This window comes from Oncorhynchus masou, chromosome 25 (genome assembly GCF_036934945.1).
Source record: "Oncorhynchus masou masou isolate Uvic2021 chromosome 25, UVic_Omas_1.1, whole genome shotgun sequence".
In the NCBI taxonomy this organism is placed as follows: Eukaryota; Metazoa; Chordata; class Actinopteri; order Salmoniformes; family Salmonidae; genus Oncorhynchus; species Oncorhynchus masou.
Genome location: NC_088236.1, coordinates 5,237,924 through 5,265,423, shown reverse-complemented (window position 1 = coordinate 5,265,423; position 27,500 = coordinate 5,237,924). Strand labels below are relative to the sequence as shown.

General features: G+C 46.7%; 2 protein-coding genes across 2 annotated transcripts in view; both read left to right on the top strand.

Annotated features, from left to right (window-relative positions):
- The window catches only part of arl15a (ADP-ribosylation factor-like 15a), a 229,144-nt gene extending 207,683 nt beyond the window's left edge, over window positions 1-21,461 (top strand). The window contains exon 6 of the mRNA XM_064936336.1: window positions 21,306-21,461. Within this exon, the coding sequence (XP_064792408.1) occupies window positions 21,306-21,461 (156 nt within the window). The remainder of the gene's footprint in view (window positions 1-21,305) is intronic.
- Window positions 21,462-23,371: 1,910 nt separating this feature from the next.
- LOC135513456 (uncharacterized) lies at window positions 23,372-24,736 on the top strand. Its single transcript, XM_064936335.1, has one exon. It carries the CDS (start codon window positions 23,372-23,374, stop codon window positions 24,734-24,736), a length of 1,365 nt encoding a protein of 454 aa, XP_064792407.1.
- Window positions 24,737-27,500: the final 2,764 nt, after the last annotated feature.

Here is a 27,500-nt window from a genome sequence, read left to right as displayed (position 1 = left end):
ACCAGACCCTATTCACCTCCTGCCCTCCATCCATCCCTCCCACCCATCCACCTTCCCTCCTTCCTTTCCTACCAGACCCTATTCACCTCCTGCCCTCCATCCATCCCTCCCACCCATCCACCTTCCCTCCTTCCTTTCCTACCAGACCCTATTCACCTCCTGCCCTCCATTGGTAAAGGGATAAGAACCCTCTCCTTGTTATCAGTGGTCAGTCATATCTCCATCAGAGGGAGGAGAGGTTGGAGGGAGAGGACGAGAGAGAGATGAGATGAGATGAGAGGAGAGGAGAGGAGAGGAGGGAAGGATGAGAGGAGAGCAGGGAAGGATGAGAGGAGAGGAGAGGACGAGAGAGAGATGAGAGGAGAGGAGAGGAGAGGAGGGAGGGAGGGAGGGATGAGAGGAGAGGGAGAGGAGGGAGGGAGAGGAGAGGAGAGAGGAGAGGAGAGGAGAGGAGAGGAGAGGAGAGGGAGGAGGGAAGGATGAGAGGAGAGCAGGGAAGGATGAGAGGGAGAGGAGAGGACGAGAGAGAGATGAGAGGAGAGGAGAGGAGGGAGGGAGGGAGGGATGAGAGGAGAGGAGAGGGAGGAGGGAGAGGAGAGGAGAGGAGAGGAGAGGAGGGAGGGAGGGAGGGAGGGAGGGAGGGAGGGAGGGAGGGAGGGAGGGAGGGAGGGAGGGAGGGAGGGAGGGAGGGAGGGAGGGAGGGAGGGAGGGAGGGAGGGAGGGAGGGAGGGAGGTGGATAATCAGTACCTCTCTATTGTCTAGCGGTCTAGCATGGTGAGACTTCAGGACTTCCAAAAAGCCATACGCTCTGAACCCCGAGCTGCCCCCCTCGAGAGGTCTTACCCCTCCACTCCTCTATTGAGTCATAGGATCAAACACTGCCTGGTAATCTCCCCTGGGAAGGGGGGGGGGGGGTGCTGGAACATAATTCCTAATCATTTGAAGACTGCAAATTGACAGCAAGAAACCCAAACAGATATAATATTTGACTAAAACATAATCATTCCAAACCTTTGTTGCATTTGTATACGAATTACGTGTCTCTCTATTGTGCGTGGGAGTACTTGGGAAGACATTTCCAAAATTGGAGCTTGGAGCTGATTTCTTGGTGTTTTTACAGTCTTTTATGTCCAACAATGGAAAAAAAACTTGGGAGGCCAGCTCGTGGGCCACTGGTTGGGGAACCCTGGCTTACTGGAGAAATGCCATTCCTGATGGCAGTGTTCCATTCCTGATGGCAGCGTTCCATTCCTGATGGCAGCGTTCCATTCCTGATGGCAGTGTTCCATTCCTGATGGCAGTGTTCCATTCCTGATGGCAGTGTTCCATTCCTGATGGCAGTGTTCCATTCCTGATGGCAGTGTTCAGTTCCTGATGGCAGTGTTCCATTCCTGATGGCGGCGTTCCATTCCTGATGGCAGTGTTCAGTTCCTGATGGCAGTGTTCCATTCCTGATGGCAGTGTTCCATTCCTGATGGCAGTGTTCAGTTCCTGATGGCAGTGTTCCATTCCTGATGGCGGCGTTCCATTCCTGATGGCAGTGTTCAGTTCCTGATGGCGGTGTTCCATTCCTGATGGCGGTGTTCCATTCCTGATGGCAGTCTTCCATTCCCGATGGCAGTGTTCCATTCCTGATGGCAGTGTTCCATTCCTGATGGCAGTGTTCCATTCCTGGTGGCAGTGTTCCATTCCTGATGGCAGTGTTCAGTTCCTGATGGCGGTGTTCCATTCCTGATGGCAGTCTTCCATTCCCGATGGCAGTGTTCCATTCCTGATGGCAGTGTTCAGTTCCTGATGGCATTGTTCCATTCCTGATGGCAGTGTTCCATTCCTGATGGCAGTGTTCAGTTCCTGATGGCAGTGTTCAGTTCCTGATGGCGGTGTTCAGTTCCTGATGGCAGTGTTCCATTCCTGATGGCAGTGTTCAGTTCCTGATGGCAGTGTTCCATTCCTGATGGCGGCGTTCCATTCCTGATGGCGGCGTTCCATTCCTGATGGCGGTGTTCCATTCCTGATGGCGGTGTTCCATTCCTGATGGCGGTGTTCCATTCCTGATGGCAGTGTTCCATTCCTGATGGCAGTGTTCCATTCCTGATGGCGGTGTTCCATTCCTGATGGCGGCGTTCCATTCCTGATGGCGGCGTTCCATTCCTGATGGCGGCGTTCCATTCCTGATGGCAGCGTTCCATTCCTGATGGCGGTGTTCCATTCATGATGGCGGTGTTCCATTCCTGATGGCGGCGTTCCATTCCTGATGGCGGCGTTCCATTCCTGATGGCGGCGTTCCATTCCTGGTGGCAGTGTTCCATTCCTGATGGCAGTGTTCCATTCCTGATGGCGGCGTTCCATTCCTGATGGCGGCGTTCCATTCCTGATGGCGGCGTTCCATTCCTGATGGCAGCGTTCCATTCCTGATGGCAGTGTTCCATTCCTGATGGCAGCGTTCCATTCCTGATGGCGGCGTTCCATTCCTGATGGCAGCGTTCCATTCCTGATGGCAGTGTTCAGTTCCTGATGGCAGTGTTCCATTCCTGATGGCCGTGTTCCATTCCTGATGGCAGTGTTCCATTCCTGATGGCCGTGTTCCATTCCTGATGGCAGTGTTCCATTCCTGATGGCAGTGTTCCATTCCTGATGGCCGTGTTCCATTCCTGATGGCAGTGTTCCATTCCTGATGGCAGTGTTCAGTTCCTGTTGGCGGTGTTCCATTCCTGATGGCAGTGTTCCATTCCCGATGTCAGTGTTCAGTTCCTGATGGCAGTAGTGCTATGCACATGTTGAAGTGGGTTAACGCTGCAGACCCGGGTTCAAAAATAATTTCACTTATATTAGCTGGGCTTGATTGAGCTTGCCTGGCGAAATCAAACAAATATAATCGGAGAACTTTAAACCCGGCCTACCTGGTACGACAGGCAGACCAGTATTTGAACCCAGGTCTGATACTTGGTTAATGGGAACCCTGGCTACAGCTGGGAATTAATGGAGTGTGAAAGTCAACATGTTTCCAAAAGTACATCCAGTCTTAAAGCCTGCAGAGGTTGTGGTTTTAACTATTTCCTTTGACACACCACGTGTGTGTGGGTCTGTGCTTGTGTCTGCGTGTGTGTGTGTCTCTGTGGGTCTGTCTGTGTGTGTGTGTGTGTGTGTGTGTGTGTGTGTGTGTGTGTGTGTGTGTGTGTGTGTGTGTGTGTGTGTGTGTGTGTGTGTGTGTGTGTGTGTGTGTGTGTGTGTGTGTGTGTGTGTGTGTGTGTGTGTGTGTGTGTCTGCGGGCCTGTGTGTGTGTGTGTGTGTGTGTGTGTGTGTGTGTGTGTGTGTGTGTGTGTGTGTGTGTGTGTGTGTGTGTGTGTGTGCGTGTGTGCGTGTGTGTGTGTGTGTGTCTGTGCGTGTGTGTGTGTGTGTGTGTGTCTGCGGGCCTGTGTGTGTTCTCTTGAGTGTTTTTTTCACTAGCTGGTACACTCCTGGCCTATTTGCTCCGCTGCTGTTCATGTAGAGAGGAACCTTTCTACCTCTGTGCCTCATTTATGAACACACACACACACAAAGATGCACACATGTACACACACACACACACACACACACACACACACACACACACACACACATGTTGCAATGTGAAACTGTTGTCAGGATTACATTTAGGAAAAGGCATTTGAGGAAACAAAAAAAAACAAACATGGAAAAACGCGTAACCTTGAAATTCAAATGACGGTCCCTGGATACGGTGTTTGCTATGATTTAAATCTCTTGCAGAGTGGAGGTTTGACTGTAACACGGAGGGGAGGGGAGGGGAGACGAGAGGAGAGAGAGAGGAGAGAGGGGGCGAGGAGGAGAAAGGAGAGGAGGGGAGAGAGCAAGGGGGAATCAGAGGCCAGCAAAGGGGGATAGGGGAGAGGAGAGGAGAGAGGAGAGAGTAGGGGGTGAGGAGAAGGATAAAGGAGGGGAGGAGAGAGTAGGAGGCGATGAGAAGGATAAAGGAGAGGAGAGGAGGAGAGAGGAGAGAGTAGGAGGTGATGAGAAGGATAAAGGAGAGGAGGAGAGAGTAGGAGGTGAGGAGAGAGGAGAGAGTAGGAGGGGAGGAGGAGGACAAAGGAGAGGAGGAGAGAGTAGGAGGTGAGGAAAAGGATAAAGGAGAGGAGGAGAGAGTAGGAGGTGAGGAGAGAGTAGGAGGTGAGGAGGAGGACCAAGGAGAATAGGGGAGAAGGGAGGAGGAGAGGAGAGAGTAGGAGGTGAGGAGAAGGATAAAGGAAAGGAGGAGAGAGTAGGAGGTGAGGAGAGAGTAGGAGGGGAGGAGGAGGATAAAGGAGAGGAGGAGAGAGTAGGAGGTGAGGAGAAGGATAAAGGAGAGGAGGAGAGAGGAGAGAGTAGGAGGTGAGGAGAAGGATAAAGGAGAGGAGGAGAGGAGAGAGTAGGAGGTGAGGAGAAGGAGAAGGATAAAGGTGAATAGGGGAGAAGGGAGGATGTGAAGAGAGGGGGATTGGTTCAGACTAGGAGGTCCTGGGGGTGTAGGAGGCCCCCCTTGACAGACCTCCAGGCTTAGTTTAAACCCCCTCTGTCTGGGCCACGACGGGACCCTCTTCACAGGAGGCTGATGGAGAGAGTGCTGACGGAGAGAGGGCTGACGGAGAGAGGGCTGACGGAGAGAGGGCTGAAGGAGTGAGGGCAGATGGAGAGAGGGCTGACAGAGTGAGGGCTGACGGAGAGAGGGCTGACGGAGAGAGGGAGTGAGGGCTGACGGAGAGAAGGAGTGAGGGCTGACGGAGAGAGGGCTGACGGAGAGAGGGCTGACGGAGAGAGGGCTGACGGAGAGAGGGCTGACGGAGAGAGGGCTGAAGGAGTGAGGGCAGATGGAGAGAGGGCTGACAGAGTGAGGGCTGACGGAGAGAAGGAGTGAGGGCTGAGATAAAAGATAGAGATAGAGTGGGGGAGAGAAAGAGTGATGAACAGAGAGAGGGGAGGGAGAGAAAGAGTGATGAACAGAGAGAGGGGAGGGAGAGAAAGAGTGATGAACAGAGAGAGGGGAGGGAGAGAAAGAGTGATAAACAGAGAGAGGGGAGGGAGAGAAAGAGTGATAAACAGAGAGAGAGGCTCTCCAGGGGAAGGTGCTCAGGCATTGGCCCCTGGCTCCAGCAGTAGCAGAAGGGAGGGCAGCCAGCCAGATCACCATTCACACAGATGCTCCCCCCTCTCTCTCTTTCTCTTTCACTCTACTGTAGTAAGTCTGGACCTTTCTTCCCGCCCTCGTCGCCTCTCTTCATGTCCTGCGGGTTCCTTATTCTCAATCCCACAAAGGGGTCCCTTCCTCACCCCTCCTACCCCCTCATCACTCCTCCCTCCCTTCCCCTCCTCTTTCCCCCTTTCCCCCCTCCCATCTTCCTCCTCCCTCCCTCATCCCTCCTCTTTCCCCCCTCCTCCCATCTTCCCCCTCCCTCCCCCTCCCCCTCCTCTTTCCCCCCTTTCCCATCATATTAAACCCCAATATTTATATATTTATACATTTATATACTGTATGTACCGGTACCCCCTGTATTTAACCTCAAAATTGTTATTTTATTTTGTTGGTTAAGAGCTTGTAAGTAAGCATTTCACGGTAAGGTCTACCTACACCTGTTCTATTCGTCGCTTGTGACAAATACAATTTGATTTGAATTTATTTGACAATCCTTTGAAAACATCACACAGTTTTCAATGGTTTTAGCAGAACTTGTGGCCTCCCATCAGGCAAATCAAACGTTCTGCACTTTTATTGTGATGTTCATGGATAAGAGCCTATTCTAGTTCTTTTTTTATTTGATTTTTATTTTACCTTTATTTAACTAGGCAAGTCAGTTAAGAACAAATTCTTATTTTCAATGACGGCCTGGGAACAGTGGGTTAACTGCCTGTTCAGGGGCAGAACGACAGATTTGTACCTTGTCAGCTCGGGGGTTTGAACTTGCAACCTTCCGGTTACTAGTCCAACGCTCTAACCTATAGGATACCCTGCCGCCCCAGTTACATACCTTTATTAAATATTTAAATATTCCCTCATTTAAAAAAATAAAAATAAATGTCACCTTTATTTAACTAGGTAGACCAGTTGAGAACAAGTTCTCATTTACAACTGCGACCTGGCCAAGATAAAACAAAGCAGTGCGACACAAACAACAACACAGAGTTACACACGGAATAAACAAACATACAGTCAATAATACAGATGAAAAAGTCTATATACAGTGTGTACAACTGAGGTAGGATAAGGGAGGTAAAGGCAATAAATAGGCCATAGTGGTGAAATAATTACAATATAGTAATTAAACACTGGAGTTATAGATGTGCAGAAGATGAATGTGCAAGTAGAGATAATGGGGTGTAAAGGAGCACAATAACTAACAGTATGGGGATGAGGTAGTTGGATGGGCTATTTACAGATGGGCTATGTACAGGTGCAGTGATCTGTGAGCTGCTCCTACAGCTGGTGCTTAAAGTTAGTGAGGGAGATATAAGTCTCCAGCTTCAGTGATTTTGCAGTTCGTTCCAGTCATTGGCAGCAGAGAACTGGAAGGAAAGGCGGCCAAAGGAGGAAATGGCTTTGGGAGTGACCAGTAAAATATACCTGCTGGAGCGTGTGCAACTGGTGGGTGCTGCTATGGTGACCAGTGAGCTGAGATAAGGCGGGGCTTTACCTAGCAAAGATTTATAGATGACCTGGAGCCAGTGGGTTTGGCAACGAATATGAAGCGAGGACCAGCCAAGGAGAGCATACAGGTCGCAGTGGTGGGTAGTGTATGGGGCTTTGGTGACAAAACGGATGGCACTGTGATAGACTGCATCCAATGTGCTAGAGTGTAGAGAGTAGAGTGTTGTAAGCTATGTTGTAAATGACATCGCCATGGGCCTAGCATAGGCTAGCTACAGGCTAATTGATGCTTGCTTCGGGACAGAGATGTCAGCCAGGAGTGGCCACTCGGATAGCAGCTAGCTAGCTGCGCTGATCCAGGTGAAGAGGTTCAGCGCTTGCGTTAAGAAACTGGAGATGTGAAGAAAAATAAGTCCGATATCCTCTGGTTTGAATCGCGCTGTGCAGACTGGCAAGAGTTGTCCGGGCTAAAGGTTAGCTGATAACCGCTAGCAGTGGCTAGCTGACTACTCGCTAGTAGCTAGTTAGCTGGCTAGCTTCTGTTGGGGGTTCCGGTTCTAAAGTAAAGAAAATAGCAGATCTATACCACATTGGGTGAGGCAGGTTGCAGGAGAGTATGTTGAAGTTGACGTTAAGAAAAATATTTTTAAAATATGTGCGAAGAAAAAAAGATTATATACACGGGACACGACAAGACGAAGACAAAGACGCCTGACTGCTACGCCATCTTACATTTATGTTAATGGGGATCTAACATGGCCGCCATATAATGGTATAGTGTAATGTATATGTATCATATAGCAGACACCTCATTGTCTCAACTCTCTCTACTGTGTACTGTATACTGTATAGGGCTCCGTCAGCCTGGAGAAATCAGTCCTCCTGCTCTGCTCTGCTCTCTGCAAACAGCAGCAAGTATTGTTGGCAGTCTTTCGATCTCCAGCATCAATATGTAGACCAAGTTGAAGCCTCGGTATTAGTAAAGGCAGAAAGGTCAAGCTCCTTACTGGCCAAATGGGAACCTTTTCATAAACACATTTTAGATGCATTTCAACATCTCTCTCCTCTCCTTTCTCTCTCTCTCTCTCTCTCCTCTGCATCTCTCTCTCTCTCCTCTGTCTCAAGGCCCCTCTTCATCGCTCACTCTCTCTCCTCTGCATCTCTCTCTTTCCCCTCTGTCTAGCTGCCCCTCTCTCTTCATCTCTCCTCTGTCTCTCTGCCCTTCTCTCTCCCTCCTCTGCATCTCTCTCCTCTGTCTCTCTGCCCCTCTCCTCTCTCCTCTTCATCTCTCTCCTCTGTCTAGCTGCCCCTCTCTCTTCATCTCTCCCTTTCTCCTCTCTCTGCCCTTCTCTCTCCCTCCTCTGCATCTCTCTCTTTCTCCTCTGTCTAGCTGCCCCTCTCTTTCCATCTCTCCCTTGTCTCTCTGCCCCTTTCCCCTCTTCATCTCTCCCTTTCTCCTCTGTCTCTCTGCCCTTCTCTCTCTCCATCTCTCTCCTCTCCTATATGGAAAGTCCATTATCGCGGCCTGAGGACTTAAGTACTGTAGCGTTGTTCCACGCCTCCAAACTTTTCGCAGCAGCTAGTGTCCCTGTGCCGTCAGTTAGCGATTTATGATGCTGATCTGGCCAGCACTCTGTTGACTAGCTTTTGAGGAGAGGAACGGAACAGTCTACAGACCAGAGAATCACTTTGAACCTGCACAGAGCTGGGGATTTGGGGAGCTCCGCTCTCCCTTCAACGTTCCTCTCTCACTCCTCTTTCCCCCTCTGAGGCTGAGCATGACAGTAAATCTGAGATCTATAGACAGAGGCGGTGGTTTGAGGTCTGAGGTTTGTGTGGAGGGAGGGTGGCTCTGAAGTCTTCATTTGTTGGCTGGCACAGGTTCTGATTTTTCACCTAGTCGGCTCGGGGATTCGAACCAGCGACCTTTCGGTTACTGGCCCGACTCTCTTAACAGCTAGGCTACCTGACTCTCCTTTAAATATACAGTACCAGTCAAAAGTTTGGACACACCTACTCATTCAATGGTTTTTCTTTATTTTTATTATTTTCTACATTGTAGAATAATAGTGAAGACATCAAAACTATGAAATAACACATATGGAATCATGTAGTAACCAAAAAAGTGTTAAACAAATTGTTTGATTCTTCAAAGTAGCCACCTTTTGCCGTGGTGACAGCTTTGCAAACTCTTGGCATTCTCTCAACCAGCTTCATGAGGTAGTCACCTGGAATGAAACCAGCTTTGCACTATAGGGTGCATTTTGGGGCACACACAGGACCCTCTAGGCCTCTCATACCCCCCCTTTGCTGTTATAGCAGCAAAAGGGGGGGACCAACTCCATATTAACGCCCATGATTTTGGAATGAGATGTTCGACGAGCAGGTGTCCACATACTTCTGGTTATGTAGTGTACCTATTATAGATAGGGTAAGTGCTCCTCTCATTACCCTGGGGCCACTTTACAGGCAACTGGTATGTTCCCTATCCTGGCAGACAGGGCGTGACTCTGATATTTGAGGAGATAACTTTCCCTTGTTAGCTAACCTTAAAGCCTTAATACTTCCTTCCACTGGGAGTGGGGTGGGATGCCCCTCCACCCCTTCCCACCGAACCCTGACCCCCGCTCCCTCTCTCTCTGTTGTCAGTGCAGTGAAGGGTGGCGTGTAATAACCTCAAATGGGATATGGGGTTGAGAGAGAGAGAGAGAGAGAGAAGCAGAGAGAGAGAGAGAAGCAGAGAGAGAGAGAGAGAGAAGCAGAGAGAGAGAGAGAGAGAGAAGCAGAGAGAGAGAGAGAGAGAGAGAAGCAGAGAGAGAGAGAGAGAGAGAACACGTGTTTATTTATACAGGCTGGTCTCAATAAGATCACAAGACATGCACTCAACTGCCAGAATAAAGGAAACAAATGAGGGATACAAAGTATATTTAAAGCAGCTGCTTCCACACAGGTGTGATCCCTGAGTTAATTAAGCAATTAACATCCCATCATGCTTAGGGTCCTGTATAAAAATGCTAGGCAGGCCATTATTTTGGCTACCATGGCTATACCCCCGTGTGATGACAATGCCCCCCCCCATCCACAGGACATGAGTGGTCACTGAATGGTTTGATGAGCATGAAAACGATGTGAACCATATGCCGTGGCCGTCTCAGTCACCAGCTCTCAACCCAATTTATGGGGAATTCTGGAGCGACACACGTTTCCATCATTATCAAGAAAACACCAAAAAAAAAATGCAGAAATTTCTCGAATAGAGTTCCAGACACCATAAGGTGCATCAAAGCTGTTCTGATTGGTGGAGGCCCAACGCCCTATTAATAGACTTTACGTTGGTGTTTCCCGTACTTTGTCACCGTATGGAGTTACCGTAGTTACCGGTATCTGACTAGTAATGCACCCTTCCTGTGGTTTCTCCATAGGTCACAGGTCAGTTCCTGCGTTACTCACTCAACAGCAACTAGTACTCTGATTTTCTTTCTTCTTCTTCCCCAGCTACAAATGATCTGCCTGAAAGATTATGGGGGAAAAAACTGGAGGAAAGAGAGGCGCCTTGTTCTAATGAGTTGATTGAATAGAGCCGTTGCTGTTCTGGAGTCTAGTTTTAATGTAACGGCTTTCTTTAGTCGAAGGAGAGTCGGACTAAAATGTGGCGTGGTTATTTAGATACATCTTTAATGAAGCTGAAACACGATCAATAAAAAAATAAACGTAACGTGAAAACCGAAACAGCCTAAACTGGTGCAAACTAACACAGGAACAGGAACAATCACCCACAAAACCCAACACCAAACAGGCTACCTAAATATGGTTCCCAATCAGAGACAATGACAAACACCTGCCTCTGATTGAGAACCATATCAGGCCCAAACACAGAAACAGACAAACTAGACATACAACATAGAATGGCCACTCAGGTCACACCCTGACCAAACAAAACATAGAAACATACAAAGCAAACTATGGTCAGGGTGTGACATTTAATGTTAGCCTGGAGGTGGGAGGGCGGTAGTGTTGGCGTAGCGTTGCGTAGTGTAGTCAAAATCAAACTACTATAAAATAAAAAATTGCTCTTGACTCTCTCGACCAATCAGAATGATGCAAATGTTTAAGGCAGAGATAAACAGAGGACAAGGTGCTTTTCTCCATAATTTGCCAGTGACAGCAACAGCAAACAAAGTCTGATTTTCACCGTGATACAACCAGATTATGTTGCAGAAAGGTTTTCTGATGAGTGTTTTACATTGGATCTGTGGCAGGTCTTGTGGAAACTCTGTTAGGTACATGCGTGGAATTGCTATTTGAAGTGGGGACAACAGTAGACCACTGTCAGGGCAGCCGTGAGGGCTGAATGCACAGCAGCGGTAGGTCAATGCACCAGTATTAAAAACTAGTTTCAAAAGTTTGTTGTTTTATTAAATTAAGTCTGTCAAATGTCATAGTATATCCTTATAGGTAAAAATGTCACAAGGATAGCTGAATTAGACCAATATTTTTCATTGTTAAAGTAGGCCTGTCCAAAAATGAACTCTCACTCCAGTAATTGAATAATAACTTCCTTCCGAACATCCGGATATTCGATTAACTGTGTCCATCTCTAGTGTAGGTGTGTGTGTATGCCTGTGCATGTGAGTACGAGAGGCCAACAAACGCTGCTTTTAGGAGTGTTTCGTCATATTTTGACTGTGGGGCAGACAACACAAGGGCCATGTTTTCTTCACCCACTTTCACAATGTTTACATCTTATTGCCGAAACAGGAAGAGATTGTTTGCATTTTTTTTATATTATTGAATTTACTTTGGATGTTTTTGTCAGACACTGTGAACCTGAAGGCTGGTTTAAAGTGCCCGCCTCGACAGAGACATGTACCTTCTAACAGAAACTGAGAGTTTCTTTACGATAGTGATCTGAATCTGTTTCTTTACGATAGTGATCTGAATCTGTTTCTTTACGATAGTGATATGAATCTGTTTCTTTATGATAGTGATCTGAATCTGTTTCTTTACGATAGTGATCTGAATCTGTTTCTTTACGATAGTGATATGAATCTGTTTCTTTATGATAGTGATCTGAATCTGTTTCTTTACGATAGTGATATGAATCTGTTTCTTTATGATAGTGATATGAATCTGTTTCTTTACGATAGTGATATGAATCTGTTTCTTTACGATAGTGATCTGAATCTGTTTCTTTACGATAGTGATCTGAATCTGTTTTTTTACGATAGTGATATGAATCTGTTTCTTTACGATAGTGATATGAATCTGTTTCTTTACGATAGTGATATGAATCTGTTTCTTTACGATAGTGATCTGAATCTGTTTCTTTACGATAGTGATATGAATCTGTTTCTTTACGATAGTGATCTGAATCTGTTTCTTTACGATAGTGATCTGAATCTGTTTCTTTACGATAGTGGTCTGAATCTGTTTCTTTACGATAGTGGTCTGAATCTGTTTCTTTACGATAGTGATCTGAATCTGTTTCTTTACGATAGTGATCTGAATCTGTTTCTTTATGATAGTGATCTGAATCTGTTTCTTTACGATAGTGATCTGAATCTGTTTCTTTACGATAGTGATCTGAATCTGTTTCTTTACGATAGTGATCTGAATCTGTTTCTTTACGATAGTGATCTGAATCTGTTTCTTTACGATAGTGATCTGAATCTGTTTCTTTATGATAGTGATATGAATCTGTTTCTTTACGATAGTGATCTGAATCTGTTTCTTTACGATAGTGATATGAATCTGTTTCTTTACGATAGTGATCTGAATCTGTTTCTTTACGATAGTGATCTGAATCTGTTTCTTTATGATAGTGATCTGAATCTGTTTCTTTACGATAGTGATCTGAATCTGTTTCTTTACGATAGTGATCTGAATCTGTTTCTTTACGATAGTGATCTGAATCTGTTTCTTTACGATAGTGATCTGAATCTGTTTCTTTACGATAGTGATATGAATCTGTTTCTTTACGATAGTGATCTGAATCTGTTTCTTTACGATAGTGATCTGAATCTGTTTCTTTACGATAGTGATATGAATCTGTTTCTTTACGGTAGTGATATGAATCTGTTTCTTTACGATAGTGATATGAATCTGTTTCTTTACGATAGTGATATGAATCTGTTTCTTTACGATAGTGGTCTGAATCTGTTTCTTTACGATAGTGATCTGAATCTGTTTCTTTACGATAGTGGTCTGAATCTGTTTCTTTACGATAGTGATATGAATCTGTTTCTTTACAATAGTGATCTGCTTCAGGAATATATCTGATATTGGCAACACTTGTCTTCAATCTGGCTCTGCTTTTAACCTCCTGATAGAATGAGTCCCTGTTTAACAACTCACTTTTATTTCCCAAAACATTCACAGTACACAGCGCAGCAGAGTTCAACCGGAGCCTCCAAATCTGTGTGTGTGAGTGTGTGTATGCCAGCGCACGTGTGTGTGTGTGTGTGCACCAGCCTCTGTGTACACAATTTGTATGGGAACAATAACTTATGGGAAAGATCCCTGGCATGGCCTGTTGACCCTGCAGCTGGCAGAGTGTGCCTAGCTCTCTGTCTACCATACTGAGAATGAACCTGAACTTCCACACACCACGGGAGGCTGGTGGCACCTTAATTTGTGAGGACGGCTCATAGTAATGGCAGGAACGGAATAAATGGAATGGTATTGAACTCATACCATTCCATTCCAGCCATTATTATGAGCTGGCTTCCCTTCACCAGCCTCCTGTGGCACGTACACAAACACACACACACACGTGAACGAGACTAAGATAAGGGCACACGTCTTGCCGGTCATTTTTTTCCAACATTTTTGATAAACAGGCCAAGATAGAAATTGACCTATAACAGTTAGGATCAGCTTGATCTTCCCTTTTAAATAATGGACACACCGTGGCTGCCTTCCAAGCAATGGGAACCTCCGCAGAGAGGAGAGACAGGTTATTAAAGGTCAGAGATAGGGCTTGGTGATGATAAGGGCAGCAACCGTAAAGAAGAAAGGGTCTAAACCATCTGACCCGGATATTTTTTTAGGGTCAAGTTTAAGGCCTTATTTTAGCACATCAGACTCAGTGACTTCTGCAGGGAGAAGCGGGGCAGTGGGAAATAGAGGGAGGAGCATAATTAGAAAGGGGTTAGGAGATGAGGAAGTGTTGGACGGACAAGGAGGCGTGGCTGAGTCAAATATGAATCCTGACCAATTGAAGTGGGTGATTAAAGAGCTCAGCTAATGCACTCCTTGTCAGTAGCAACCACATCATCAACATTAAGGGACATGGGCGGAGGGTTAATTCTCCATGTCATTCACTGTTTTTCCAGAACATCTCAAAACTGACTTTAATGGTCAAAATGATCCTTTTTACACTTTGTAGTCAATTTTGACACTAGAATGAATGTTTCTGACCCCACATAACCTGTTTTAAGGGTCAGTTGACCTTTAATTAGAACAAGCTACAACTTCAGGGGGGAAATCAAATACAAAGATGAAATCATCTGATAAAGGAGCAGTCACCTGCTACGAAAACAAACTCTAGAACTAGAACGATCCCAGAAACACCTACTCTTTATACCACAGCATCAAATTAAAAGTTCTCCAATTACGGTCTGTTTTTTGTAACAGTGTGGAGGTCTGGACGGGATATAGCTCCTCCAGTTGTCTTTAGGTTTCAGGAAGCTGCTCTGTTCTGGTCTTCTGGAGCTAAACAGCTTTACTGTCAGGGGTCAGGGGTCAGGTGAGCCACTGAACACTCCTTTAGGTGGTGGTCGGACAGGTAAAAGGTTTCTGTTTTGTGGGATTTGACTTCTATTTCCCCCCCCTTGAATGTTGGCAAACAGTTACATTTCATCAGCATACTTCCTTGAGTGCACTTTGCTCAGAGATTCCTACGCAGGCTCGGTTTTCAAAGACTGAATTTGAAACGCTGACTACTCGACGGTGGTACGACAACACACAGGTGTTAATAAGGAAAGTGTTTTATTTTTTTTAAAGTCGGGAATAACAATGATCACGGTGGCTGTGTTCTCGCAGTTGGCGGCCAATCACGTCATCCCTTGGCTTTCCTGTACAGGACGTCCTGTTTAAGGAACACCTTGGCAGGAGGCAACATGTCTTACGGCCAAATGAATGAACCATGCAAAAAAAAAGGAAGAGAAGCTAACACAATGCAAGAGTGGCTTTCCCTAAAGTAGATCTTTATTGTTCTGTTACGATTTACATGACATATGTTTATGTTGTTCATAAATCACATCTAATCATGACATATAGTTATAAAGAGCATTATTAAAGCATAATAATAGTTATAATAATAGTAATACAAATGTTTTTTAATGTTTTTGGAGCATTTTGTTAATGAGGAAATGGATGAGGATGAGGAAATGAATCGCTGGTTGCGGTAAGTTTTGTAAACAAAAAAAAAAGTGAAATTGCAACAACAACTAAAAGTGTCTGGACCCTTCTATGAAATGTAATTTAAAACAAAAAATAGAGATTTGGTTGTAAGAAAGCAAACTTCTGCGTTAAGTAACTTTCTCCCCTCTGTCGTCAAGCTAAGCCGAGCCACAGTAATCCGAGCCCCATTCGAGTCATATTTGTGACCTGTTTCAGGAAACTAGGTGTATGTCGCAAATCTTGACTTCACAGGAGAGCCAATTAAACGTTGAAAAAAAAATATATATTTTTATCAAAATGCGATTTTGGCCAGGAATGCTTTCTGGAACATGTGAGCTTTAATGTGCCTTAATAACAAACTTGTATGCCATCTGTAAATATGAATAAAATGGTTAAATTATTTGGTTTAGCCACAGAAAAAGTCAGCAACCTTCCCAGTAGCCATGATTGGCTGGACATGCCGAGTTCGGAGTTCGGATTGGTCTGCCATATAGAGGGCTTCTGTCTACTTGAGTTGGTCAGCATGTGTGGGTAATCCTATTGAAGGCGGCTTTAAAAAAAAAGTATTGTGTAGTGGAGCAGGTTTTGAAATCATTGGAATTAAAGTATGATAGCTGAAGAGTTGGAGAAAACACCTGTCTGGATTACATCTTCAAACTAAGGGCAACCTTGGTATGGCATCCATGACAGGGAGACGTGGCCATCATGCATGATGATGTATGCGGGTAAGATAGCTACATGTTCAGATATTACACGTTTCTAATTTTGACAGAAAGTGGTTACATATTAAGCTAAAGTGTACTGTTAGCTAGGTAGTTAACATTAGCTGGCTGGCTCCCTAGCTAACGTTATGTGTATGATGCTATTATTCGTATCCCAGAACCTTTTACTTTGCTAGTTAGAGCCTAATGTTAGCTAGCTAACATTGAACCTGGTTGGTTAGCTCCCAGCAGATTCATGCAGGGTAGTAACGACATGATTTGGCACTATGTTCATTGTTGTTTAACTAGCAAGCTACATGTCTTAAGCTAAAGTGTACAACACTAATTTTGCACGCCCAATTTTTCAGTTTTTGATTTGTTAAAAAAGTTTGAAATGTCCAATAAATGTCGTTCCACTTCATGATTGTGTCCCACTTGTTGTTGATTCTTCACAAAAAAATATAGTTTTATATCTTTATGTTTGAAGCCTGAAATGTGGCAAAAGGTCGCAAAGTTCAAGGGGGCCGAATACTTTCGCAAGGCACTGTATCTATGGCTCCATACAGAATCAAGCTAGCTAGCTTAAAAATAGCTTGCAAAATAACTTTACCTAATCTATTGCGGTACTACCTAATCTATTGCGGTACTACCTTTACCTAATCTATTGCGGTACTACCTAATCTATTGCGGTACTACCTTTACCTAATCTTTTGCGGTAATCATTCTTAATGTTTCACCTTCATAGATGACACGTCATCTGTTACTCCCCAGACATAGTGTAACAACTATCGTACTGCAGTGATCGTTATCTCAACCCTCAGGACACACTGTCATATTTGGTCTGTCTGTCTGTCTCTGTGTGTGTGTGTGTTTGTGTGGGTGTATGTGTGTGTTTATGTCTGTGTGTGTATGTGCGTGTGTGAGTAGGGGGCCTTTGCTACAGACAACCCGCAGACAGGTAGACAGACAGACAGACAGACAGACAGACAGACAGACAGACAGACAGACAGACAGACAGACAGGGCTGGTGGGGAGGTTAGAGCTGGGAGGGTCGGGCCAGGGCTGGTGGGGAGGTTGGAGCTGGGAGGGCCGGGCCAGGGCTGGTGGGGAGGTTAGACCTGGGAGGGCCGGACCAGGGCTGGTGGGGATGTTAGAGCTGGGAGGGCCGGGCCAGGGCTGGTGGGGAGGTTGGAGCTGGGAGGGCCAGGGCTGATGGGGAGGTTAGAGCTGGGAGGGCCAGGGCTGGTGGGGAGGTTGGATCTGGGAGGGCCAGGGCTGGTGGGGAGGTTAGAGCTGGGAGGGCCAGGGCTGGTGGGGAGGTTAGAGCTGGGAGGGCCATGGCTGGTGGGAAGGTCAGAGCTGTGAGGGCCAGGGCTGGTGGGGAGGTTGGAGCTGGGAGGGCAGGGCTGGTGGGAAGGTCAGAGCTGGGAGGGTAAGGGCTGGTGGGGAGGTTGGAGCTGGGAGGGCCGGGCCAGGGCTAGTGGGGAGGTTAGACCTGGGAGGGCTGGGACAGGGCTGGTGGGGCTGGTGCGGAGGTTAGAACTGGGAGGGCTTGGAGTCTGGAGACTGATTAATTCACAGTGGGTCCGCTCGGCTTTCCACCCAGGCCCCGGGCCAGCCTGTCAGCCAGGCTGAGGAGATCAGTGGAGAGGAGACTTAATTTGTTGTTAAACTAACGTTCTACTTGGACAGACGTGTCAACTCAGAGGACACAGACACAGACATGGACACATACTACCACTGACTTGGCTGGGTAGCAGGCAGACATGCAGATAGACAGGCAGGCAGGCAGACAGAGGCAGAGAGGTATGCAGACAGACGCAGGCGGACACAGCAGGTAAACAGACACTTGTTAAAAATGGACAGGTTTGCTGTGTAATGATCCTGTTTCTCTGATTGTGAACATTTTTCATCACAGTGATGCATCTATGTGATGAAGGCTGGTTTTCCAGAAATCGTGGTTGAAAGATTATTGAAATTAGGAGGGAAATACGGGATTTCTGGAAAACCTGGGAATTTTTGGAAAGTTACAAAAAATTTGCAACCTTTGTGCTGTATGTAATTTCTTCTTTAGAATATCAGCTGCTGAGTATAGCCCTGGTCTATGTCCTAACTAGGAGGAACAGCGTTGACCAGAACCCTGATTGTGTGATGCTGGTCTATGTCCTAACTAGGAGGAACAGCGTTGACCAGAACCCTGATTGTGTGATGCTGGTCTATGTCCTAACTAGGAGGAACAGCGTTGACCAGAACCCTGATTGTGTGATGCTGGTCTATGTCCTAACTAGGAGGAACAGTGTTGACCAGAACCCTGATTGTGTGATGCTGGTCTATGTCCTAACTAGGAGGAACAGCGTTGACCAGAACCCTGATTGTGTGATGCTGGTCTATGTCCTAACTAGGAGGAACAGTGTTGACCAGAACCCTGATTGTGTGATGCTGGTCTATGTCCTAACTAGGAGGAACAGCTTTGACCAGAACCCTGATTGTGTGATGCTGGTCTATGTCCTAACCAAAAGGAACAGCGTTGACCAGAACCCCGATTGTGTGATGCTGGTCTATGTCCTAACCAAGAGGAACAGCGTTGACCAGAACCCTGATTGTGTGATGCTGGTCTATGTCCTAACTAGGAGGAACAGCGTTGACCAGAACCCTGATTGTGTGATGCTGGTCTATGTCCTAACCAGGAGGAACAGCGTTGACCAGAACCCTGATTGTGTGATGCTGGTCTATGTCCAAACCAAGAGGAACAGCGTTGACCAGAACCCTGATTGTGTGATGCTGGTCTTTGTCCTAACCAGGAGGAACAGCATTGACCAGAACCCTGATTCTGTGATGCTGGTCTATGTCCTAACCAGGAGGAACAGCGTTGACCAGACCCTAATTGTGTGATGCTGGTCTATGTCCTAACTAAGGAGGAACAGCGTTGACCAGAACCCTGATTGTGTGATGCTGGTCTATGTCCAAACCAGGGAGGAACAGCGTTGACCAGAACCCTGATTGTGTGATGCTGGTCTATGTCCTAACCAGGGAGGAACAGCGTTGACCAGAACCCTGATTGTGTGATGCTGGTCTATGTCCTAACTAAGGAGGAACAGCATTGACCAGAACCCTGATTGTGTGATGCTGGTCTATGTCCAAACCAGGAGGAACAGCATTGACCAGAACCCTGATTGTGTGATGCTGGTCTATGTCCTAACCAGGAGGAACAGCGTTGACCAGACCCTAATTGTGTGATGCTGGTCTTTGTCCTAACCAGGAAGAACAGCGTTGACCAGAACCCTTGACTGTGTGATGCTGGTCTATGTCCTAACCAGGAGGAACAGCGTTGACCAGAACCCTGATTGTGTGATGCTGGTCTATGTCCTAACCAGGGAGGAACAGCGTTGACCAGAACCCTGATTGTGTGATGCTGGTCTATGTCCTAACCAGGAGGAACAGCGTTGACCAGAACCCTGATTGTGTGATGCTGGTCTATGTCCTAACCAGGAGGAACAGCGTTGACCAGAACCCTGATTGTGTGATGCTGGTCTATGTCCTAACCAGGAGGAACAGCGTTGACCAGAACCCTGATTGTGTGATGCTGGTCTATGTCCTAACCAGGAGGAACAGCGTTGACCAGAACCCTGATTGTGTGATGCTGGTCTATGTCCTAACTAGGAGGAACAGCGTTGATCAGGACATCTCATTTGATTGAAATAGATACACTTTGATATCTCAGCTGTTTGTTTTAGCAAATACAGGAGTGATAAGGAGAGCGGACGGCTTCTCCAATCTCTTTTGCATAACTTTTACTAATACAGATTTGTCTCACTGAGATAAACAAATCTTCTGGAAGAGAGACCTGTTCAAAATAGCAGCAGTGGGCAGGAAGTGAGGAAATCTTTGTTGTGGCTGTTGTGGATGTTTTGAAGGTTGTGGCTAGATGGTATACAGCTACAGACAGGAGTGACTTTTCATAGCAGGTTTGGACAGCATTTTAGGTAACCCTAAGCCTTCTCCTAACCTTAACCTTTTACTACAGTAGGGCTAAATCAGGGTCACACAGTGTTTCTTGGTAGTCTTAAAACAAATCAACTTTGAAACAAAAGTAAACACCTCACACGCATGGTAATGGGCTTAAAAATGGGTAATGGGCTTGTACCATGTCAGATATAGAGTGGACATGTAAGTACATGTTGAGTTAGCATCCCAATGTAGTACATGTTGAGTTAGCATCCCAATGTAGTACATGTTGAGTTAGCATCCCAATTTTTGGCAGCTCTTTTGAAATAATGTAAAAAACAATTATGAAATTATGAAAAATATTAACATTCCACCCATGAGGCCACTAGAGGGCGAGTTGACCATTTGACTGAAGGAAAGGAGGAGTAACCCAATTCTCTTGAACACTGTCCTAACCTTAGCCTCATTAACCCACATTCTCCTAATCTGCTGCGTAAATTCTCCTAACCTGCTATGAAAAGTCATTTCCGTCCACAGCTGTATACCATCTAGTCAAAACCATGTTTGAATGGCCATGCTTTAAGTAACAAGTTATGTCCACAACATGGTCACAACAAAACTATAAGTTATCAGAGAATACAAGGTTTTTTTTTTTTTTTTTTTTTGCTGTTTGCTTGTTATTTGAATCTATATCAGCAACATCTGTGGTAATATTGTTCTATTCATGTCTCATCAAGGAACATTTCCCTCAGTAGATTGAGAAGATAGGCTGAAGTGGTAGCTATTAGGTACAGTGGGGCAAAAAAGCAGTTAGTCAGCCAGCAATTGTGCAAGTTCTCCCACTTAAAAAGATGAGAGAGGCCTGTAATTTTCATCATAGGTACACTTCAACTATGACAGACAAAATGAGAAGAAAACAAATCCAGAAATTTACATTGTAGGTTTTTTAAAGGAATATATTTGCAAATTATGGTGGAAAATAAGTATTTGGTCACCTACAAACAAGCAAGATTTCTGGCTCTCACAGACCTGTAACTGGTAGTGGGAGAACGTGCACAATTGGTGGTTGACTAAATACTTTTTTCCCCCCACTGTAGGTATTGTCGACAGACACATCCATTTCTCTCTGATATACTGTATTTCACTGTGGAACCTTTTGTCACAATGAAAGGTGTTTTATTGCATCCATGTCAGGTAATTGCCTCAATAGTAAGAGGCAGCCCAAAAAAAATTGTTTGGTTTAGGGGGCAGATAAGGGAGCTAGCTAGCAGATTTCAGTGGGCATTCATTACGTTACAAAACACACGCGTAAGGTTCAAAACATCCACATCAACTAATAATGCAAGTTCTTGTGTCTTCAGAAGGTCCAAGCATTGCGCCTCCCCCCCCCCCTCCTTACCCCCAAACGCACACACACACACATACATATGATACTGATAATCAAATGTTACCAACAGCCAAGCCCACGCCAACAATCCGCATTACTAGTTTTCCCAGAGATCAGACTGACATATTTTCTTGGGGAAGCCTGTGTATTGGCTTTGCGGCTGCAAAGCTTCTTTTTTTTTCAGGCAGGACTTAAGCTGTTTGAGTTGACTTTGGTTTAATGCCCCCCCCCCCCCCCCATTCTGTCTTCCAGATAAAGAAATACTTGGAGCTGGAGCCTTTAGCCAGGGGGAAGCGTTGGATCCTGGAGGGCAGTACGACAAACAACATGGTGGCCGTGAAGGAGAACTTTATCCAGCTAATCAGTCTACTGGAGGACACGGACACAGGGCTACCTGCAAGGATATGATGCTAATGCTACATTAGACACAGGGCTACCCGCAAGGATATGATGCTAATGCTACATTAGACACAGGGCTACCCACAAGGATATGATGCTAATGTTACATTAGAAACAGGGCTACCCGCAAGGATATGATGCTAATGCTACATTAGCATCTTATAGCAAAGGACATCATAGCTTACAATTCTAGGGAGAGAGAACATTTTTGTAATGTTACCCGTAATGTTCCTATAATGTTTGAATGTCCAGTTTTCCATTAGTTAGGGGAACATCCTATGTTAGCAAAGAAAAACTTCTGAGAACCTTTTTAGCATGGTGTTAAAGTTAGGAGAATATTCCCTTACTGTCAAACAAAACTTATCTAGAACATGGCTACAATGTTCTCAGAATATAGAACATTAATGTTCTAGACACGTTTTATAGGACGTTGCAAGAACATTCCCGTGTACAGTTTTCTGAGGGTTAGGAGAAAATTCATGCAACGTTCCCATGAAACTTGTCTAGAACATTTATAATCTTAAGTTCTGAGAACATGGTAATCATGTTCTGGGTAAGGTCTACTTGACATTAAGGGAATGGTCTCTTGGAAACATTCCTTGCGCATCATGGGAACATTCCTATGAAAATGTTAGTTTATGAACAAATGAGACTCTAAAGGGAACATTCTCTAAAGTTGTGGGAACATTTGTTGTTAGCTGGCATGGCATGGCGATAATGATACTAATATTGATGCTACGTTAGAACGTTGAGTCAAAGAATGGTATGACATTAATGCTAACATTAGCATGTTGAGTCAAAGGATGGTATGATGTTAATGCTAACGTTAGCATGTTGAGTCGAAGGATGGTATGACGTTAATGCTAACGTTAGCATGTTGAGTCGAAGGATGGTATGACGTTAATGCTAACGTTAGCGTGTTGAGTTGAAGGATGGTATGACGTTAATGCTAATGTTAGCGTGTTGAGTCAAAGGATGGTATGACGTTAATGTTAGCATGTGAGTGAAAGGACAACGACAGCAAGACCTGCCAGTGTTCACAGTCACACATTAACACGATGAAACGTCTTTGAGTTCATGTAGTTGATTTTGGAGTTGTGTTTTTTTTCTCACAGACTCTTGTCTCGCCCAGTTTTGGAAGCGGGATTAAGTAAATGGAAGCAGCGCAGCACAGAACAGCAAATTCAACAACAAATTCATCTGTAACCATTCAACAGAACAGCTAGACAACACATTCTCCTTTCCAAAACAAACTCAGTTCCATTCAACCCACCAACTGATGCAGTTGTTTTGATCGTAATGAAGGAAACTCCTTCAACTTTCTCAGTAATGGAAGCTGTGTGTTTACCACTATGTGTGCCATGTCAATGAAACCCCCGCAGCGCCATTCACAGCGTACGGCATTCCTCAAGTCGTCGTCATGAACACACTACAGTGACTGCAGCTCATCTGTAAATATGTTTAACATTTGGGATAATTGCTTTACCGTATGTCTATCTGAGCAGCACATATATGCCTGAAATTAGCCAGAAAAGTGCCAGTTGTCAAGTGGCCTAGTTGTTCAGTCCTGATAACTAACAATGTTCTGGGATTCAAGGAATGAGGTCTGAAGCCTTCTGTTGTGTGTTAACATACTGTTGTTACAGAGAAGTGGGTAGTTAAAAACACAGCAAGACAGGTAGGCAGGCAGACAACATCCCCCTTTGAGTCGTAATGTCCCCAGGAAGGTCCCATACTAGTCTCCAGGTCTATAATAGGATATTCTTATGCAGAATAATCTGTATGGCAAGACAGAAGTACTATAGAACATGGGATGAAGGGGGTAGGGGTCGTGTGGGATGGGGTGGGGTGGAATGCTAATATCAATCGCCGTCGGCAACAGCTGCGTCTGACATGGTTTTGTCCTGCCTGCCAACCTAATGCCTTCCAACTGTCTGTCTGTGAAGACCCCCCTGTCTAAACACCCTAGGAGCCCCCAACACATCCCGAACCCCCCAACACACCCCCAACACATCCCGAACCCCCCAACACACTCCCACCACATCCCGGACCCCAACACATCCCGAACCCCCCAACACAACCCCACCACATCCCGGACCCCCAACACACCCCCACCACATCCCGAACCCCCAACACACCCCCAACACATCCCGAACCCCCCAACACACCCCCAACACATCCCGAACCCCCAACACACCCCCACCATATCCCGGACCCCACCACATCCCGGACCCCCAACACACCCCCACCACATCCCGGACCCCCAACACACCCCCACCACATCCCGAACCCCCCAACACACCCCCACCACATCCCGGACCCCCAACACACCCCCAACACATCCCGGACCCCCAACACATCCCCACCACATTCTGGACCCCCAACACACCTCCACCACATCCCGGACCCCCAACACACCCCCAACACATCCCATACCCCCCAACACACCCCCAACACATCCCGGACCCCCAACACACCCCCACCACATCCCGAACCCCCAACACACCCCCACCACATCCCGAACCCCCCAACACACCCCCACCACATCCCGGACCCCCAACACACCCCCAACACATCCCGGACCCCCAACACACCCCCACCACATTCTGGACCCCCAACACACCTCCACCACATCCCGGACCCCCAACACATCCCCACCACATCCCGGACCCCAACACATCCCCACCACATCCCGGACCCCCAACACAACCCCAACACATCCCGGACCCCCAACACACCCCCACCACATTCTGGACCCCCAACACACCTCCAGCACATCCCGGACCCCCAACACACCCCCACCACATCCCGGACCGCCAACACACCCCCACCACATTCTGGACCCCCAACACATCCCCACCACATCCCGGACCCCCAACACACCTCCACCACATCCTGGACCCCCAACACACCCCCACCACATTCTGGACCACCAACACACCCCCACCACATCCTGGACCCCCAACACACCCCCACCACATCCCGGACCCCCAACACACCCCCATCACATCCCGGACCCCCAACACACCCCCACCACATCCTGGACCCCCAACACACGCCCACCACATCCTGGACCCCCAACACACCCCCACCACATTCTGGACCCCCAACACACCTCCACCACATCCCGGACCCCCCAACACACCCCCACCACATCCTGGACCCCCAACACATGCCCACCACATCCCGGACCCCCAACACACCCCCACCACATCCTGGACCCCCAACACACCCCCACCACATCCTGGACCCCCAACACACCCCCACCACAACACGTTTTATAAACATTTGACAGAGATTCCTAGGGATGTTGCTCTGAAATGGCTGTAATATTATAAACACTGTGGTGTAAAGTACTTAAGTAAAAAAAAATATATATATATACTTTAGAGTACTACTTAAGCAGTTTTTTTTTGTTGGTATCTTTACTTTACTATTTATATTCTGGAAAACTTTTACTTCAATACATTCCTAAAGAAAAGTATGTACTTTTCAACTCGAGACATTTTCCTTGACACCCAAAAGTCGTAGTTCCGTTTCGAATGCCGAGCAGGACTGGAATATGGTCCTATTCACATCAAATGGTCATCCCTACTGCTGATCTAGCCAAGTCACTAAACACAAACGCTTCATCTGTAAAGTATGTCAGAGTGTGCCCCTGGCTATCTGAAAATCGTGCCATCTGCTTTGCTTATTAATTATATGTCTACATAGATATGTTACCTTTATTTAACTAGGCAAGTCAGTTAAAAACAAATGATTATTTACAATGACAGCCTAGGAACAGTGGGTTAACTGCCTTTTTACCTTGTCAGCTCAGGGATTTGATCAAGCAACCTTTTGGTTACAAGTCCAATGCTCTAACCACTAGGCTACGTGCCGGCCCATATATTCCTTATTATAAGGAATTTGAAATGATTTATTATTTTACTTTTGATACTTAAGTATATTTTAGCAATTACATTTACATTTGATACTTAAGTATATTTAAAACCAAATACTTTTAGACTTTTACTCAAGTAGTACTTTACTGGGTGACTTTCACTTTTACTTGAGTCATTTTATATTAAGGTATCTTTACTTTTACTCAAGTATGACAATTGGATACTTGTTCCACCACTGCAACACCAGACTCCCCATTTGCACCCTAACCAAGCCCCCTACCCACCCCATCCCAGAACCCCAGTCCACTGCCAGCTCCACTCCCTATTCCAGTACTTTCTAGCTGTGGTATTTACAAGCCCCCTACCCACCCCATCCCAGAACCCCAGTCCACTGCGAGCTCCACTCCCTATTCCAGTACTTTCTAGCTGTGGTATTTACAAGCCCCCTACCCACCCCATCCCAGAACCCCAGTCCACTGCCAGCTCCACTCCCTATTCCAGTACTTTCTAGCTGTGGTATTTACAAGCCCCCTACCCTACCCACCCCATCCCAGAACCCCAGTCCACTGCCAGCTCCACTCCCTATTCCAGTACTTTCTAGCTGTGGTATTTACAAGCCCCCTACCCTACCCCCCATCCCAGAACCCCAGTCCACTGCCAGCTCCACTCCCTATTCCAGTACTTTCTAGCTGTGGTATTTACAAGCCCCCTACCCACCCCATCCCAGAACCCCAGTCCACTGCCAGCTCCACTCCCTAGGTTACAATGTTGCACAAACCATAAGTCCGGGTCGGCCCAACCCGAATCAACTCTTAGAATATCAGGCCTGGGCTGAAAATAAACTTTTTCACATTCAGTTTTTTTGGGGGGTGGGGGCAGGAGAACTAACGAAGAGCCAACACAAATTAACTTTGATTTATTTTCTTAAAATGCTGACACTGCAAAAGGTTTGATTGATTTTTCATGAAAGGAGTGGTACCAGATCTGGCCAAATAGGTTCCGGAAAGAAACAGTCCAAAACAGAGAGGTGACTCCTCCTCCTCCACCTACTCTCTGATGGGGGGCAGCCTCCCCATAGACCCCTCTCCTCGACCCTGATGGGGGGCAGCCTCCCTGTAGACCGCTCTCCTCGACCCTGATGGGGGGCAGCCTCCCCATAGACCCCTCTCCTCGACCCTGATGGGGGGCAGCCTCCCCATAGACCCCTCTCCTCGACCCTGATGGGGGGCAGCCTCCCCATAGACCCCTCTCCTCGACCCTGATGGGGGGCAGCCTCCCCATAGACCCCTCTCCTCGACCCTGATGGGGGCAGCCTCCCCATAGACCCCTCTCCTCGACCCTGATGGGGGGCAGCCTCCCCATAGACCCCTCTCCTCGACCCTGATGGGGGGCAGCCTTCCCATAGACCCCTCTCCTCGACCCTGATGGGGGGCAGCCTCCCCATAGACCCCTCTCCTCGACCCTGATGGGGGGCAGCCTCCCCATAGACCCCTCTCCTCGACCCTGATGGGGGGGCAGCCTCCGCATAGACCCCTCTCCTCGACCCTGATGTTCCCGGAGGACATGCTCTCTGCGGGATTAAAGATAAACAGTGACTCGGCTTCCCCGAGGGGATACCATAAACACAAGCCCTGCCCTGTGGTGACGCACCACAAACACATCGGCAGGCCACCATATGACATCTCTCAGTGTTGTTGTCCCTGTGACGGGGTGAAACCAGGAAACCAAGAGGAGAATTGGGGATAATGGGGAGGTGTTTCCTCTCTATGCATGTCAACACCCACCACCACCTTCCAACGCAAACACACACACCCTTTTGTAAAACAAACACACACACACACACACACACACAAACACCCCTTTTGGAAAAGAAACACAACATAAACAGACCAGATAATTAGAGCTTAATGTCAGCCAGATGATTGGCCAAGCATTTCTCCACATGGCTAAGCTAAATAACACATTTAGATTGATGCCTTTGATGCTCCATTTCAGGATAATGCCAGATGGGTTGGTCCATTTTTTGCCCAGATGGGTTGGTCCATTTTTTGCCCAGATGGGTTGGTCCATTTTTTACTTGGAATTTTTGTGCAAAATGATCATTATCTGACTAATAATGGAGGCCGAAAGGAATAAAATGGGCTGTTGTGGGACTCTCAGGAAA